At 47.9% G+C, this 15,859-nt stretch overlaps 1 protein-coding gene across 3 annotated transcripts in view; it reads left to right on the plus strand.

The window, feature by feature from the left end:
• Positions 1-15,859, plus strand: part of fbxw4 (F-box and WD repeat domain containing 4) — a 158,163-nt gene that overhangs the window by 87,425 nt on the left and 54,879 nt on the right. For all 3 annotated transcript variants that reach the window (XM_070876390.1, XM_070876392.1, XM_070876391.1), the window contains one exon: positions 4,409-4,474. In XM_070876390.1, the coding sequence (XP_070732491.1) occupies positions 4,409-4,474 (66 nt within the window). The remainder of the gene's footprint in view (positions 1-4,408; positions 4,475-15,859) is intronic.

Consider the following 15,859-nt stretch of genomic DNA (forward strand, 5'->3'; position numbering starts at 1 on the left):
AGAGGGTGGAGAGAGAGAGAGGATGGAGAGGGAGAGGGTGGCGAGAGAGAGGGAGAGGGTGGAGAGAGAGAGGGAGAGGGAGATGGTGGAGAGGGAGAGGGTGGAGAGAGAGAGGGAGAGGGAGAGGGTGGAGAGAGAGAGGGAGAGGGTGGAGAGAGAGAGAGAGCGCGAGAGGGAGGGGGTGGAGAGAGAGAGAGAGTGAGAGGGGGGTTGCTGGAGAGAGAAAGAGAGAGAGGGGGGGCTGGAGAGAGAAAGAGAGAGGGGGTGGAGAAAGAGAAGGGGTGGAGAGAGAGGGGGTGGAGAAGTCGAGCTTGGGTATCATCTTCAGACATGTGTTCGCTCTGGAGTCCCCCAGGGAACTATCATGAGCCCATCCTCTTCCTGATCTACATGAGGCAGCATGTAGATCAGGAAGAGGATGGGCTCATGATCGTTCCCTGGGGGACTCCAGAGCGAACAATGCAGGGGCAGGAAGAAGCCCTTGCTGTAGATGCCCCGGCTGCGACTCAATAGGTAAAAGTGGAACCAAGTGTGGGCAGTCCCACTCGGCTGGACACCAGCTGGAAGGTGCTGAGGATGATGGTCAGCCATGTCAAAGGCTGCAGACAGATGGAGAAGGATGAGGAAGGATAATGCACTGTACTCATAGTCACAGAGGATGTTATTTGTGACTGGAATTAAGCTGTTTCAGTGCCGTGCTAGCCTGATTAGAGAGGTTCAAACATGGAGTTGCGGGAAAGATTGGCATGGATTTGAGATGCGACAACACTATCAAGGTGTCTGGAAAGGAGTTTGGAGATGGGGGCGGTAGTTTGCAAGAACGGAGGGTCAGGGAGTTTTTTTTGAGGATGGAAATGATGACGGCAGGTTTGTAAGGGATGGGCAATAATACCTGAGGAGAAGGAACATATCGCAAGTTAGCTCACATGGGGGCAGGAATGGAAGTTCGGTGGTCAACAGTGGGAATGATGGTCTCCATCTTAGTGAAAAAGAAGTCTGTGAGCTCCTCGCAGTTGTTGAAGGTGAGGTGGGGGGGGTGGTTTCGGAGATGATTGGTCGTGGAAAGTAGAAGCTGGGGGCTATCTTCATTCCAGGATGATGCTGGATTAGTGAGCGGTTTTGGCAGAGCAGAATGAGGCCCAATATTGCTTGATGTGGTCCAGCCAGAAATGCTGAATAAACAGTGACTCTGTACAGTTACACAGTGAGTGATCCTTACCCTGAATAAACAGTGACTCTGTACAGTTACACAGTGAGTGACCCTTACCCTGAATAAACAGTGACTCTGTACAGTTACACAGTGAGTGATCCTTACCCTGAATAAACAGTGACTCTGTACAGTTACACAGTGAGTGATCCTTACCCTAAATAAACAGTGACTCTGTACAGTTACAGTGAGTGATCCTTACCCTGAATAAACAGTGACTCTGTCCAGTTACAGTGAGTGACCCTTACCCTGAATAAACAGTGACTCTGTACAGTTACAGTGAGTGACCCTTACCCTGAATAAACAGTGACTCTGTACAGTTACACAGTGAGTGATCCTTACCCTGAATAAACAGTGACTCTGTACAGTTACACAGTGAGTGATCCTTACCCTAAATAAACAGTGACTCTGTACAGTTACAGTGAGTGACCCTTACCCTGAATAAACAGTGACTCTGTACAGTTACAGTGAGTGACCCTTACCCTGAATAAACAGTGACTCTGTACAGTTACACAGTGAGTGACCCTTACCCTGAATAAACAGTGACTCTGTACAGTTACAGTGAGTGATCCTTACCCTGAATAAACAGTGACTCTGTACAGTTACAGTGAGTGATCCTTACCCTGAATAAACAGTGACTCTGTACAGTTACACAGTGAGTGATCCTTACCCTAAATAAACAGTGACTCTGTACAGTTACAGTGAGTGACCCTTACCCTGAATAAACAGTGACTCTGTACAGTTACAGTGAGTGACCCTTACCCTGAATAAACAGTGACTCTGTACAGTTACAGTGAGTGATCCTTACCCTGAATAAACAGTGACTCTGTACAGTTACAGTGAGTGACCCTTACCCTGAATAAACAGTGACTCTGTACAGTTACAGTGAGTGATCCTTACCCTGAATAAACAGTGACTCTGTACAGTTACAGTGAGTGACCCTTACCCTGAATAAACAGTGACTCTGTACAGTTACAGTGAGTGACCCTTACCCTGAATAAACAGTGACTCTGTACAGTTACACAGTGAGTGATCCTTACCCTGAATAAACAGTGACTCTATACAGTTACACAGTGAGTGATCCTTACCCTGAATAAACAGTGATTCTGTACAGTTACACAGTGAGTGATCCTTACCCTGAATAAACAGTGACTCTGTACAGTTACAGTGAGTGACCCTTACCCTGAATAAACAGTGACTCTGTACAGTTACACAGTGAGTGACCCTTACCCTGAATAAACAGTGATTCTGTACAGTTACAGTGAATGACCCTTACCCGAAATAAACAGTGACTCTGTACAGTTACAGTGAGTGACCCTTACCCTGAATAAACAGTGACTCTGTACAGTTACAGTGAGTGACCCTTACCCTGAATAAACAGTGACTCTATACATTTGCACAGTGAGTGACCCTTACCCTGAATAAACAGTGACGCTGTACAGTTACAGTGAGTGACCCTTACCCTGAATAAACAGTGACTCTGTACAGTTGCACAGTGAGTGACTCTTACCCTGAATAAACAGTGACTCTGTATAGTTGCACAGTGAGTGACCCTTACCCTGAATAAACAGTGACTCTGTACAGTTACACAGTGAGTGACCCTTACCCTGCTGAACAACCAGGAGCTTTGTGATGTTACATGATATACAAATCGCGCCTGTTTTATTTGCCTATTTTAAAAGTTGTTGCTGTACTTCAGGTACGAGCTCATGAGCCACTGCTTCTGTCTATGGTGTAATGTACTGTACACCAATCAGCAAATTAAGCTAAAAAACTGGGCTGTGGACACCTCTGTCCAAATATCAAAGGAATGTGCCCTTTGATCGGAAATTGTATAGAAATGTGAACATTTCAGTCCTTTCCTTTTGTACTAAAATAAGGTCTTGAGATTGAAAACTGAGCCTGGGGGTGAGGGGAGGGGAGGGAACGGAGAGGGAGGCATAAACCCTTGCGCTGAAAGGTTGGGGTTGGGGAGGGCTCAGTGTTGGTGGTCTGCGTGCCAATTTTAGCGTGGCAGGTTTTCGTGTGAATGGAAACTAAAAGCTATTAGTGTGTCCGTGAGTGTAGTGGTCCCCCAGGGGCAGAGTGAAAGGAGCTAGGTGGTGGGAACTCAGCAGGTTGTAGCTGGGTCTTTGCGGTGGTGGTGGGGGGGTGCGGGTGTCCTTTCAGGTGATCCGCAGCCTGTGTGGGATTGTGCTAACTGCTCCACCCCTGCATTGTGTCGTGTAATAAATGATTCTGAGCTTCAGAGGCCCGCTGGAGAGCACAGTGTACCAACTGGAGAATGGCTAATTCCAATCCCGCCCCCCGCCCTTAACCATGGATCCACTCACTGGATTGGGGTTAACCCATTCCTCCATTGAACCTGTGCACTTGATCCCCGTTGACTTGTTTTGATTTTTTTTTTCTCTAGCGTTTCAGCATCTGATGAGTGTAGCTTATTCACAAGTACAGGGTTTTTTTTCTGTACCAAAATTATGGATCTCTGCTCCTTCTCCTTACCCTCAACACCCTTCCCCACCCACCCACACTCTCACCCCCACCCTCGATGGCTCAGCTGGCTTACCCAGTCGGAAACTGAACCAATTAAACCAGGAGGAACTCGGGTGCTGGCCCTGATTTGTGCGGAGTTTGATGACTGAACAGGGGGCCATTGGAGGGGGTCACAATTAGCCTCCGCACCTTGAGTGAGGAAAGGGAAGATGTAGTTTCCGCTTCCTGATTGCTCTCCACAGGCCTCTGCTGAAAGGTGTGTGTGTGTGTGCATTCAGGGTCTCCGTGTTCCACAGTGACTCTCATTATACCGATGGAAATCTGGAATTTTCTCCCCCAAAAGACTGTGGGTCAATTGAAATTTTCGAGACCGAGATGGATAGATTTTTGTCGGGTAAGAGTATCGCGGGATATGGAGCAAAGGCGGGTAAATGGAGTTGAGGTACAGATCAGCCATGATCTAACTGAATGGTGGAGCAGGCTCGAGGGACTGAATGGTCTCCTCCTGTTCCTATGTAGAATAGCTCCCTTTGCCAAACATTAAAGGGGTAAAAAGTGGGGTGCAGAGGTTCCTCCTCCTCTCCCCCCCCCCCCCCCCCCCCCACCCCCCAAACAAGAACAAAAAAATCCAGGAAATGAAAAAATGCCCTTTGTTTCAAACCAAATTCACTTCTGTTTTTCAAAGTGCGTGTGCTTTCTCTCTTCCAGTTCTGTCATGACGGGGACTGCTTGCTGTGGGCACGCCTCACCTTTACGGATCTGGGACCTTCAGAGGTAAGGAATTCAAGAATCCAACCCCATGAGTAGCACAGCAGGCGTGGGGCTATTGCCCCTCGAGACCGCTGGAATCTTCTCCTTTGTTTCAGAAAAGAAAGAAGTTGGATTTCACAACCTCAGGATGTTCCAAAGCGCTTTACTCTATTAAATACTTTTTGAAGTGTAGTCACTGCTGTAATGGAGGAAACACGGCAGCCAATATGCGCACAGCAAGCTCCCACAAACAGCAATGTGATAATAACCAGCTAATCTGTTTTTAGTGATGTTGGTTGAGGGATGAATATTGGCCAGGACAGCAGGGATAACTCCCCTGCTCTTCTTCGAAATAGTGCCATGGGATCTTTTGCGTCCACCTGAGAGAGCAGACGGGGCCTCGGTTTAATGTCTCATCCGAAAGATGGCACCTCCGACAGTGCAGGGCTTCCTCAGTACTGCCCTTCCAACAGTGCAGCGCTCCTCTGTACTGCCCCTCCCGACAGTGCGGTGCTCCCTCAGTACTGCCCCTCCAACAGTGCGGCGCTCCCTCAGTACTGCCCCTCTGACAGTGCGGCGCTCTCTCAATACTGCCCCTCCCGACAGTGCGGCGCTCCCTCAGCACTGCACTGGAGTGTTGGCCTGGATTATGCGCTCAAGTGTCGGGAGTGGGCGTTGAACCCACAACCTTCTGACTCCGAGGCGAGAGTGCTACCCACTGGGCCACAACTGACACCCCCAGGTAAGACTGAGGAGGGTGAGGCGTTCTGCAATTTTGAGCTACTGGGAGTCGGAGATGGTGTAGTGAGCCTCCATTTCAATGCAGAGAGGCAGTAGAGTGTGTAGGAAGCTACAGCGGAAGAAGAGCTGAAAGCTCTGGGATTACTGACCATAGCAGTATTGACTGAAGTGAAGAGCAGAGGCTGGAGGTGAGGGATGGTGTGTCCTGTAACCACACCTGGACAATTCGAAGCTGGGAACGGCTTGTGAGGGTGAGTGAACACCGCATGAGGCAATGAAGCCAAAGAAAATTCATAGGCCATTTTCCACTGCGGAGGATGGATAGCTCAATGCAGCTGGGGGAGCTCGAGTCTGTCTGAATAACAAAGCTGTATTAACCAGGATTAGGAACACGGACAGACAGGGTTTGAGTTTATCTACTGAGGAGGCAAGCAGAGGCAATAGAAGGAGATTAGTCTTGTCTAGTAGTTTAATTTCTCTTTTAACTGGCGATCGCTCTTCATTTGACTGGCAGCTTGTGGAAGCGGTTTAATGTCAGACCCGCTGAGAAGGGCAAGAGCTAACAGATCTATTTGTAACAGACAGGTGTCAAGTTTAGGTGTTGGCTGAAGCTGCTCGAAGCGTGTGACAGGAAGTTGTAATCTTTTTCTCTCTTTCTTTGGTTTCTCTTCTCTCTGTGTTCTCTCACTCTCGCTCTCTCTCCATAATTTGTTCATCTCTCTCTCTCAGCTTCTTCTTTCTCTGTTTGTATCTCTCTCTTATCTTGTGCATTTTTTTTTCTTTCACATTCTAGTATCTAACTTTATGTCCAACTAATAATTTCTCTCTCTTGCTATGTGAGTCCCTCTATTTTTCTTTTCTTTTTTTTACTCTTTCCCTTTTTATTCGACTCTTTCATTCTTTCTGTTTCTCTTTTTCTGCTCATTGTTTATATTGTCCTATGAGGATAGATCGAGTAGTATAGGCCTATATTTTCTGGAGTTTAGAAGAGTGAGACGTGATCTCATTGAAACATACAAAATCCTTACAGGGCTTGACAGGGTAGATGCAGGGAGGATGTTTTCCCCTGGCCGGGGGGTGTCTAGAACCAGCGATCAGTCTCAGGATAAGGGGTTGGCCATTTTGGACTGAGATGAGGAAATATTTCTTCTCTGAAGATGGTGAATCTCTGGAATTCTCCACCCCAGTGGGCTGCGGAGGCTGAGTTGTTGAGTATATTCAAAGCTGAGATTGATAGATTCTTAGATATGAAGGGAATCTAGGGATATGGGGACAGTTCAGGAAAATAGAGTTGAGGTTGAAGATCAGCCATGATCTTATTGAATGGCAGAGCAGGCTCGAGGGGCCGAATGGCCAACTCCTCCTAATTATTTTGTTCCTTTCTTTTGCACTCTCTATTTCTACTTTACTCTCTTGCCCCCTCCCCCCCCCCTAAACTGTGGAACCATACACCAGCAATATTCGCCCTAAGGTGCGTAGCCACGCGAGGTCCCTCCAGCCGTTGCTGCCGGATGAGATACCAAGCATGAGCAGCCACACAGCAAATTTAAAGGGACTCCACACAAAACAAAATGAGAAGGAACATTGTACACCAATATAGGTTATGAGAGAGAAGGAAAGCAGTCACTGCTAAATACTGGAATTGCAAAATTCCTCTCTGACCCTCTTCATCCAACTCGAAGTGAGTCAGAGTGGGTTTTTTTTTCAGATGAGAATATAAGAATTAGGAGCAACAGTAGGCCATACGGTCCCTCGAGCCTGCTCCGCCATTCAATAAGATCATGGCTAATCTTCGACCTCAACTCCACTTTCCTGCCCGATCCCCATATCCCTCGATTCCCGTAAAGTCCAAAAATCTTGTCAATCTCAGCCTTGAACACACTCAATGACTGAGCCTCCACAGCCCTCTGGGGACAGAGAATTCCAAAGATTCACCACCCTCTGAGTGAAGAAATTCCTCCTCATCTCGCTCCTAAATGGCCAACCCCTTATCCTGAGACTCTGACCCCTGGTTCTAGACCCTCCAGCCCGAGGGAAACATCCTCCCTGCATCTACCCTGTCAAGCCCTGTAAGAATCTTAGACGTTTCTGTTTTATGTAACCCTTGGCAACCTGTATCATACCACCACCAGAGGGCTGACCTTTTGGATCCCAGCATCCCTTGGGAGCACTGTATATAAGCGGGCCTCCCATGCTGTACCAACACTCGAGTTGTAATTAAAGGAGCTAAGGTCGCACTTACTCATTGCTTACAGTACTCAGTTGTATCACTTTATTATGAGCATAACAATTGGCGACGAGATAACGAACAACCACGCGAAAATGCAAAGAACTGTTGGTATCCTGGAGAAATTCTCAGAAGGGGATGATTGGGAGGCCTTCGTGGAGCGACTTGACCAATACTTCGTGGCCAACGAGCTGGAAGGGAACGAGAACGCTGCCAAACGAAGGGCTATCCTCCTTGCCGTCTGTGGGGCAACAACCTATGGCCTCATGAAGAATCTTCTAGCTCTGGTGAAACCAACAACCAAATCCTATGAAGAACTGTGTACGCTGATCCGGGAGCACCTAAATCCGAAGGAAAGCGTTTTGATGGCAAGGTATTGGTTCTACATGTGTCAACGGTCTGAAGGCCAGGAAGTGGTGAGCTACGTCGCCGAACTAAGGCGCCTTGCAGGACAATGCGAATTCGATGGATTCCTTGAGCAAATGCTAAGAGACTTTTTTGTGTTTGGCATTGGCCATGAGGTTATCCTTCGCAAACTATTGACTATTGAAACACCGAACTGAGCAAAGCCATAACGATAGCCCAGGCATTTATGTCCACCAGCGATAACACCAAACAAATTTTGCAGCATAAAGAGGTTTCAGCTAGTACTGTACACAAAGCAACATCGTTTTCAGGCAGGAATGCATATGACAGAATGCAGCTGCACGACCTCAGATGACCCAGAGTCTGCCATCAATCATTAATGCGAGACAGTTAACACCTTGTTGGCGCTGCAGAGGTGATCATCGAGCCCATCAATGCCGCTTCAAACACTATGCGTGCAAAGGCTGTGAAACAATGGGACACCTCCAGCGAATGTGCAGACGAGCTGCAAACCCTGCAAACCACCATGTTGCAGAGGAAGATCAATCCATTGTGGATCAGGCTGAACTAGAGACTCGAACCGAGGAGGCAGAAGTACACACCTTCACCACGAAAAGTCCACCGATCATGTTAAAAGTTGAACTGAACGGAATTCCAGTATCCATGGAACTGGACAGGGGTGCGAGTCAGTCTATCATGAGCAAAAAAGGCCTTCGCCAGGCTGTGGTGCAACAAGGCACTCAGGCCCAAGCTTAGCCCCATTCACATCAAGCTAAGAACTTACACCAAAGAGCTGATCCCTGTAATTGGCAGTGCAGCAGTAAAAGTCTCCTATGATGGAGCAGTGCACGAACTCCCACTATGGATTGTACCAGGAGATGGCCCCACACTGTTCGGCAGAAGCTGGCTGGGAAAAATCCACTGGAACTAAGACGACATCCTAGTGCTTTCGTCTGTCGACAACACCTCATGTGCCCAGGTTCTGAGCAGGTTCCCGTCGTTGTTTGAGCCAGACATTGGAAGTTTCTCAGGGGCGAAGGTGCAGATCCACTTGGTTCCCGGTACAGGACCCATCCACCACAAGGCACGGGTGGTGCCATATATGATGTGAGGGAAAGTGGAAATTGAGCTGGACAGGCTGTAGCGAGAAGGCATCATCACGCCGGTGGAGTTCAACGAGTGGGCCAGTCCGATTGTTCCGGTTCTCAAAGGTGACGGCACGGTCAGAATTTGTGGGGACTATAAAGTAACGATTAACCGTTTTTCACTGCAGGACCAGTACCCGCTACCCAAGGCAGACATCCTTTTTGCGACACTGGCAGGAGGAAAGACGTTCACCAAGTTGGATCTGACCTTGGCCTACATGACGCGGGAGCTGGAGTAATCTTCGAAAGGCCTCACCTGCATCAACACGCACAAAGGTCTGTTCATCTATAACAGATGCCCGTTTGGGATTCGTTCGGCCGTGGCAATTTTCCAACGGAACATGGAGAACCTGTTAAAGTCGGTTCCGCGCACTGTGGTCTTCCAGGACGACATACTGGTCACAGGTCGGGACACCATCGAGCACTTGCAGAACCTGGAAGAGGTTCTAAGTCGGCTAGATCGCGTGGGACTCAGGTCGAAACACTCGAAGTGTGTTTTCCTGGCAACAGAGGTCGAGTTCTTGGGAAGAAGAATTGCGGCAGACGGCATCAGACCCACCGACACCAAGACGGAGGCCATCAAGGACGCGCTGAGACCACAGAACGTGACGGAGCTGCGGTTGTTCCTGGGACTCCTCAACTATTTTGGTAATTTCCTACCCGGGTTAAGCACCTTGCTAGAACCTCTACATGTGTTGCTAGGGAGACGACTGGGTATGGGGGAAATCACAAGAGGCTGCTTTTGAGAAAGCTAGAAATCTGCTCTGTTCCAACAACTGCTTGTTCTGTATAACCCATGTAAACGATTAGTACTAGCTTGCGATGCATCGTGTGTTACAACAGGCTAACGAATCGGGAACATTGCAACCGGTCGCCTATGCGTCCAGGAGTTTGTCCAAAGCCGAAAGGGCCTACAGCATAATTAAAAAAGAAGCTCTGGCATGCGTTACGTGGTGAAAAAAAAGCATCAGTATCTATTTGGTCTCAAGTTTGAGCTAGAAACTGACCATAAGCCGCTCATATCGCTATTCTCAGAGAGCAAAGAGATTAACACCAATGCCTCTGCCTGCATCCAAAGATGGGCGCTCACGCTTTCTGCATACAACTATGTAATCTGCCATAGACCAGGCATAGAGAACTGCGCTGATGCTCTCAGTCGGCTACCATTGCTTACCACCAGATGGAAATGGCACAGCCTGCAGACTTGCTCTTGGTGATGGATGCATTTGAAAATGAAAAGTCACCCGTTACGGCCCGCCAGATCAGGACCTGGACCAGCCAGGTTCCTTTACTGTCCCTGGTTAAAAATAACTGTGTCCTCCATGGGAACTGGTCCAGCGTCCCAGCGGAGACGCATGAAGAGATCATGCCGTTCCAGCAGCACAAAGACGAAATGTCCATACAGGCGGAATGTCTTTTGTGGGGTAATCACGTGGTTTTGCCTAAGAAAGGCAGGGAAACGTTCATACGCGACCTACACAGTACTCACCCAGGCATAGTAATGATGAAAGCTATAGCCAGATCCCATGTGTGGTGGCCCGGCATCGACTCAGATTTAGAGTCATGAGTGCGCCAGTGCAACACTTGCTCTCAACTGAGCAATGCACCCAGAGAGGCACCGCTAAGTTTGTGGTCATGGCGCTCCAAACCATGGTCTAGGATCCACGTTGACTTTGCGGGCCCATTCCTAGGCAAATTGTTCTCGGTTGTTGTGGATGCTTATTCAAAATGGATTGAATATGTAATAATGTTTGTAAACACATCCACTGTCACCATTGAAAGCCTATGAGCCATGTTTGCCACACACGACCTGCCTGATGTCCTTGTCAGCGACAATGGACCGTGTTTCACCAGTGCTGAATTCAAGGAATTCATGACCCACAATGGGATCAAGCACGTCACATCTGCCCCGTTCAAGCCCACATCCAATGGCCAAGCAGAATGGGCAGTCCAAACCATCAAGCAAAGCTTGAAATGTGTGTCAGAAGGCTCCCTGCAGACCTGCCTGTCCCGAGTCCTGCTCAGCTACCGCACCAGACCCCACTCGCTCACCAGGGTTCCCCCAGCCGAGCTGCTCATGAAAAGGACGCTCAAAACAAGACTCTCTCTTGTCCACCCTAATCTCCATGATCATGTCGAGGGCAGGCAGCATCAACAAAGCATGAACCATGATAGCGCAAATGACCCTGTATTTGTACTCCTCTATGGATATGGTCCCAAATGGCTTGCTGGCACGGTCATAGCCAAAGAAGGGAGTAGGGTGTTTCAGGTCAAACTGACCAATGGACTAACATGCAGGAAGCATTTGGACCAAACCAAATTGCGATTCACAAACAGCCACGAGCAACCCGAAGAGGACACCACCAACTTCAACCCTCCAACACACACACAAGTGGCAACCGACATCATGGTTGACCACGAAGCTGAACTCACCATCCCCAACAACCCGGCAAGGCCAGCAGCCCAGCGAAGAACCATCCAACTCACCCACACCTACATTTGTACTGAGACGATCGACAAGGGAGCGAAAAGCTCCAGATCGTCTCACCCTGTAAATAAGTGTACTATCGACTTGGGAAGGGAGTGATGTTACGTATGTAACCTTTGGCAACCTGTATCATACCACCACCAGAGTGCCTACCTGTTGGAGTCCCAAGGGATCCCAGCATCCCTTGGGAGCACTGTATATAAGCAGGCCTCCCATGTTGTACCAACACTCTGGAGTTTAATTAAAGGAGCTAAGGTCACACTTACTCATTGTATACAGTACTCAGTTGTATCACTTTATTATGAGCGTAACAGTTTCAATGAGATCACACCTCATTCTTATAAACTCCAAAGAATATTTTTTTAAAACACTCAATGTAATGCTTCATTTCTTCGAGTGCGAGGTTGGAGTGAGAGTCTTGAGCATCAGCTGCTGCTGTAATGTAAACATGCTCAACGTCACGGTCTACCCACTGCGACTTGCCAGTATTAAAGTTGGCTTTTAAATACTGTATTTACTTGCATGCAGGCCACAGTGCATATAAGCCGCACCCCAGTGAAAGAATAGTTAATAAATTGCATATAGTCTGCACCTCAATTTAATCAGGATAATTGATTGCAGATTGTGATCTACTCAGGGATTGCAGATCATTTTTGTATTTGGATTAACGCAAACCCGAGAGCGAGTTACAGGCTGGAATCTAATCGAGGGGTTCGGGAGGTTTATATGTAGAATAACAGATCCCCGGGAGTGAGTTGTAGGCTGGAATCTAATCGAGGGGTTCGGGAGGTTTATATGTAGAATAACAGATCCCCGGGAGTGAGTTACAGGCTGGAATCTAATCGAGAGGTTTGGGGGGTTTATATATAGAATAACGGATACCCAGGAGTGAGTTACAGGCTGGAATCTAATCGAGGGGTTCGGGGGTCTATATATAGAATAACAGATACCCGGGAGTGAGTTACAGGCTGGAATCTAATCGAGGGGTTCGGGGGGGGTTTATATATAGAATAACAGATACCCGGGAGTGAGTTACAGGCTGGAATCTAATCGAGGGGTTCGGGGGGTTATATATAGAATAACAGATACCCGGGAGCGAGTTACAGGCTGGAATCTAATCGAGGGGTTCGGGGGGTTTATATATAGAATAACAGATACCCGGCAGTGAGTTACAGGCTGGAATCTAATCGAGGGGTTCGGGGGGTTATATATAGAATAACAGATACCCGGGAGTGAGTTACAGGCTGGAATCTAATCGAGGGGTTCGGTGTGGAGGGCGGGGGGAAACGGGAGTGATTATACATTGTATTCTGGATACCTGAGTTACAGGTTGTCGCTATACATGGTTTGGTCAGTGAAGATAATGTAAGAATCTGGAAGTTGATTTATCTTCTTTCCCTTGTTAGTGGAGGCCAGGTGGGCTGCTGTGAAACAGATGTTTTGCTTTCATCCTTTTATCTTCTGTGTGTATAATCATGTATATTTTGTGAAAGTACAAAGTCGCCCTGGTACAGGTTTACCTTTTTGAGCCATTGTGATGGCATATGCGCAAGTGTGTGTGTTTTCTTCCACACATAGGGGTCATCTTGGCCTCCCCCTTTTGTATCTCCCATTATCTGAAGCTTGTTCTCTGCATGTCGTGCTATTGAAGCTCACGCCCAGGCTTGTGGTGCAGGTTCCCACCATTCAGGACCGCCTGTCAGGTGTTTGGGGGGAGAGAGGTCTTTGATGTAAGCTGGTGATGTCAGCACCAAGCAAGGAGAACACACAAGCTGTGCTGACAGGCCAGGGGATTCACCTCCACCTGTGCAACGACAGGACTGTGCTAAAGCTGGGGAGGGACCATCAGATTTTATTTCTCACTCCTTTTCACTCACCTCTTGCCCCAAAGATTGGTGCTGGCCTTTGCCGCAATCCGGTTCACCCACCTCATCCAACCGCCCAATAGTCACGCCTGAGCCAAGGCGGTGAATGTCGACAGGCAATATAGTGCGACCCGATCTAGTCCTCTCCTGTCGGTGTCTCGCGCGCACGGTTTCGTGCGCACGCATACTCGTGCATATGCAGCACGCACATCCGTGCTCGTATCGACACATCTCGGTGGCGGTTCCTCCGGCTGTGATCCGCTAACTGAGCCCAGGCTAGGGTTCGAATTCAGGACCTTCCTGCACTGTGGGTTTCGCCTGTTCACTGAGTGCAGCATTTAGCTGAGCGGCCAAATAGGGAAATCTTTTATTGTTAGAGATTGTGTTGCACAGACTGTTTGAAAAATACATCAAACTTAATAAACGTATCCTTTAGATAATACCCGCTGTGGTGTTTATACCTATTATAACAAACTCCCAGGAGCGAGTTACAGACTGCAATCTAATCGGGGGGTTTATATATAGCATAACGGATACCCAGGAGTGAGTTACAGGCTGGGATCTAATCGAGGGGTTCGGGGGGTTTATATATAGAATAACGAATACCCGGGAGTGAGTTACAGGCTGGAATCTAATCGAAGGGTTCGGGGGGTTTATATATAGAATAACAGATACCCGGGAGTGAGTTACAGGCTGGATTCTAATCGAAGGGTTCGGGGGGTTTATATATAGAATAACGGATACCCGGGAGTGAGTTACAGGCTGGAATCTAATCGAAGGGTTCGGGGGGTTTATATATAGAATAACAGATACCCGGAGTGAGTTACAGGCTGGAATCTAATCGAGGGGTTTGACTGCTTTATAAATAGGATAATGGATACCCAAGAATGAGCTAGACATGGTGAGATACTTTGTTTAATGGGGAATAAACATAAAACAGGTTGAGCTGAGGTTGATTTGATTTCCCTTGTTGGGGGGGGGATGTTCTCGGTACACTGCCACCTCCAATAAGAAGGTGAACTGTAGCGTGTGGTATGCCTGAGGTTCCTTGATGTTGCACGGTCTCTGAGGTGGGATCTTTTGATGTGATTTCGCCCTCATCTTTGGTGAGCAATTTTGTAATTTTTTTTCTTTGCCAAACTGGAAATTTGCATTACCTTTATCTTTTGAATCCTTTGCAAAGATCAGATGGGAAGCCACATCAAAGGAGTCATCCCGTTATTGACCGAAAAAATTCGGAAGTGTGCAAATGCTCCTGGCTAGAAACCAAAGTTCAGATGGTGCTGGGTGCTGCAATCTGGTCCAATACTGACCTTTCACCCTTATTACCTGGACTCCAGTCATTGCATCGAATGAGGAGACAATTTCCTTTCACGGCTGGATGTGAGAGTGCAAAGAGAAAGGTGCTCAGGGCAGTGTTGGTCCCGTTCCTGCTTGGCACCATCCCACAGCAGTACTGAGGGAGCTTTACTCTGTATCTAATTTATGTGTACCTGCCCTGGGAGTGTTTGATGGGACAGTGTAGAGGGAGCTTTACTCTGTATCTAACCCGTGCTGTACCTGCTCTGGGAGTGTTTGATGGGACAGTGTAGAGGGAGCTTTACTCTGTATCTAACCCATGCTGTACCTGCCCTGGGAGTATGTGATGGGACAGTGTAGAGGGAGCTTTACTCTGTATCTAACCCGTGCTGTACCTGCCCTGGGAGTGTTTGATGGGACAGTGTAGAGCGAGCTTTACTCTGTATCTAACCCGTGCTGTACCTGTCCTGCGAGTGTTTGATGGGACAGTGTAGAGGGAGCTTTACTCTGGATCTAACCCATGCAGTACTTGCCCTGGGAGTGTTTGATGGGACAGTGTAGCCTTATTCTGTATCTAACTCATTCTGTATCCAAGAATATTTATTTTATTTTAACCTCTCTCTGAGGCCTCAGTCTCCTGTTCCAGCACTGGGTTATTTTGAGCAGGTGAATGGAAGTTTGACTTGTATATGGGTCACCTTTACAGCTGAGTATTTATGGTACAGTAAAAGAAAGACTAGCATTTCTGTTCCGCGTTTTACCACCTCAGGACGTCCTAAAGCACTTTACCAATGAAGAACTTCTGAAGTGTTCTGTAATGTAGGAATCATGACCACATATTATGTTTTTTGGTGATGTTGGTTGAGGAATAAATATTGGCCTAGATACCAGGGAGAACTCCCCTGTTCTTCGAAATAGCACCGTGGGATCTTTTACATCCATCAGAGAGAGCAGACGGGGCCTCGGTTTAACCTCTCATCCAAAAGACGGCACCTCCGACGATGCAACACTCAGTACTGCACCGGGAGTGGCAGCTGAGATTATGTGTTCAGATCTCTGGAGTGGGACTTGAACTCACGACCTTCTGACTCAGAGGCGAGAGTGCTGCCCACTGAGCCACGGCTGACACCAGTTAGAATATTTTATTTTCATCCAAGAAAAGAAACATAACAATGGTTTGTGAAAAGTGTGTGGGAATATGTGAGCTTTGCGCAAGTCTGGCTTCAAAAGCCAGCTGTGGCTGGAGTGGACAAGGTGTGCGTTTGTTTAAAGTTTTTC

The sequence above is a fragment of the Pristiophorus japonicus genome, chromosome 3 (assembly GCF_044704955.1).
Source record: "Pristiophorus japonicus isolate sPriJap1 chromosome 3, sPriJap1.hap1, whole genome shotgun sequence".
Classification (NCBI taxonomy): Eukaryota; Metazoa; Chordata; class Chondrichthyes; family Pristiophoridae; genus Pristiophorus; species Pristiophorus japonicus.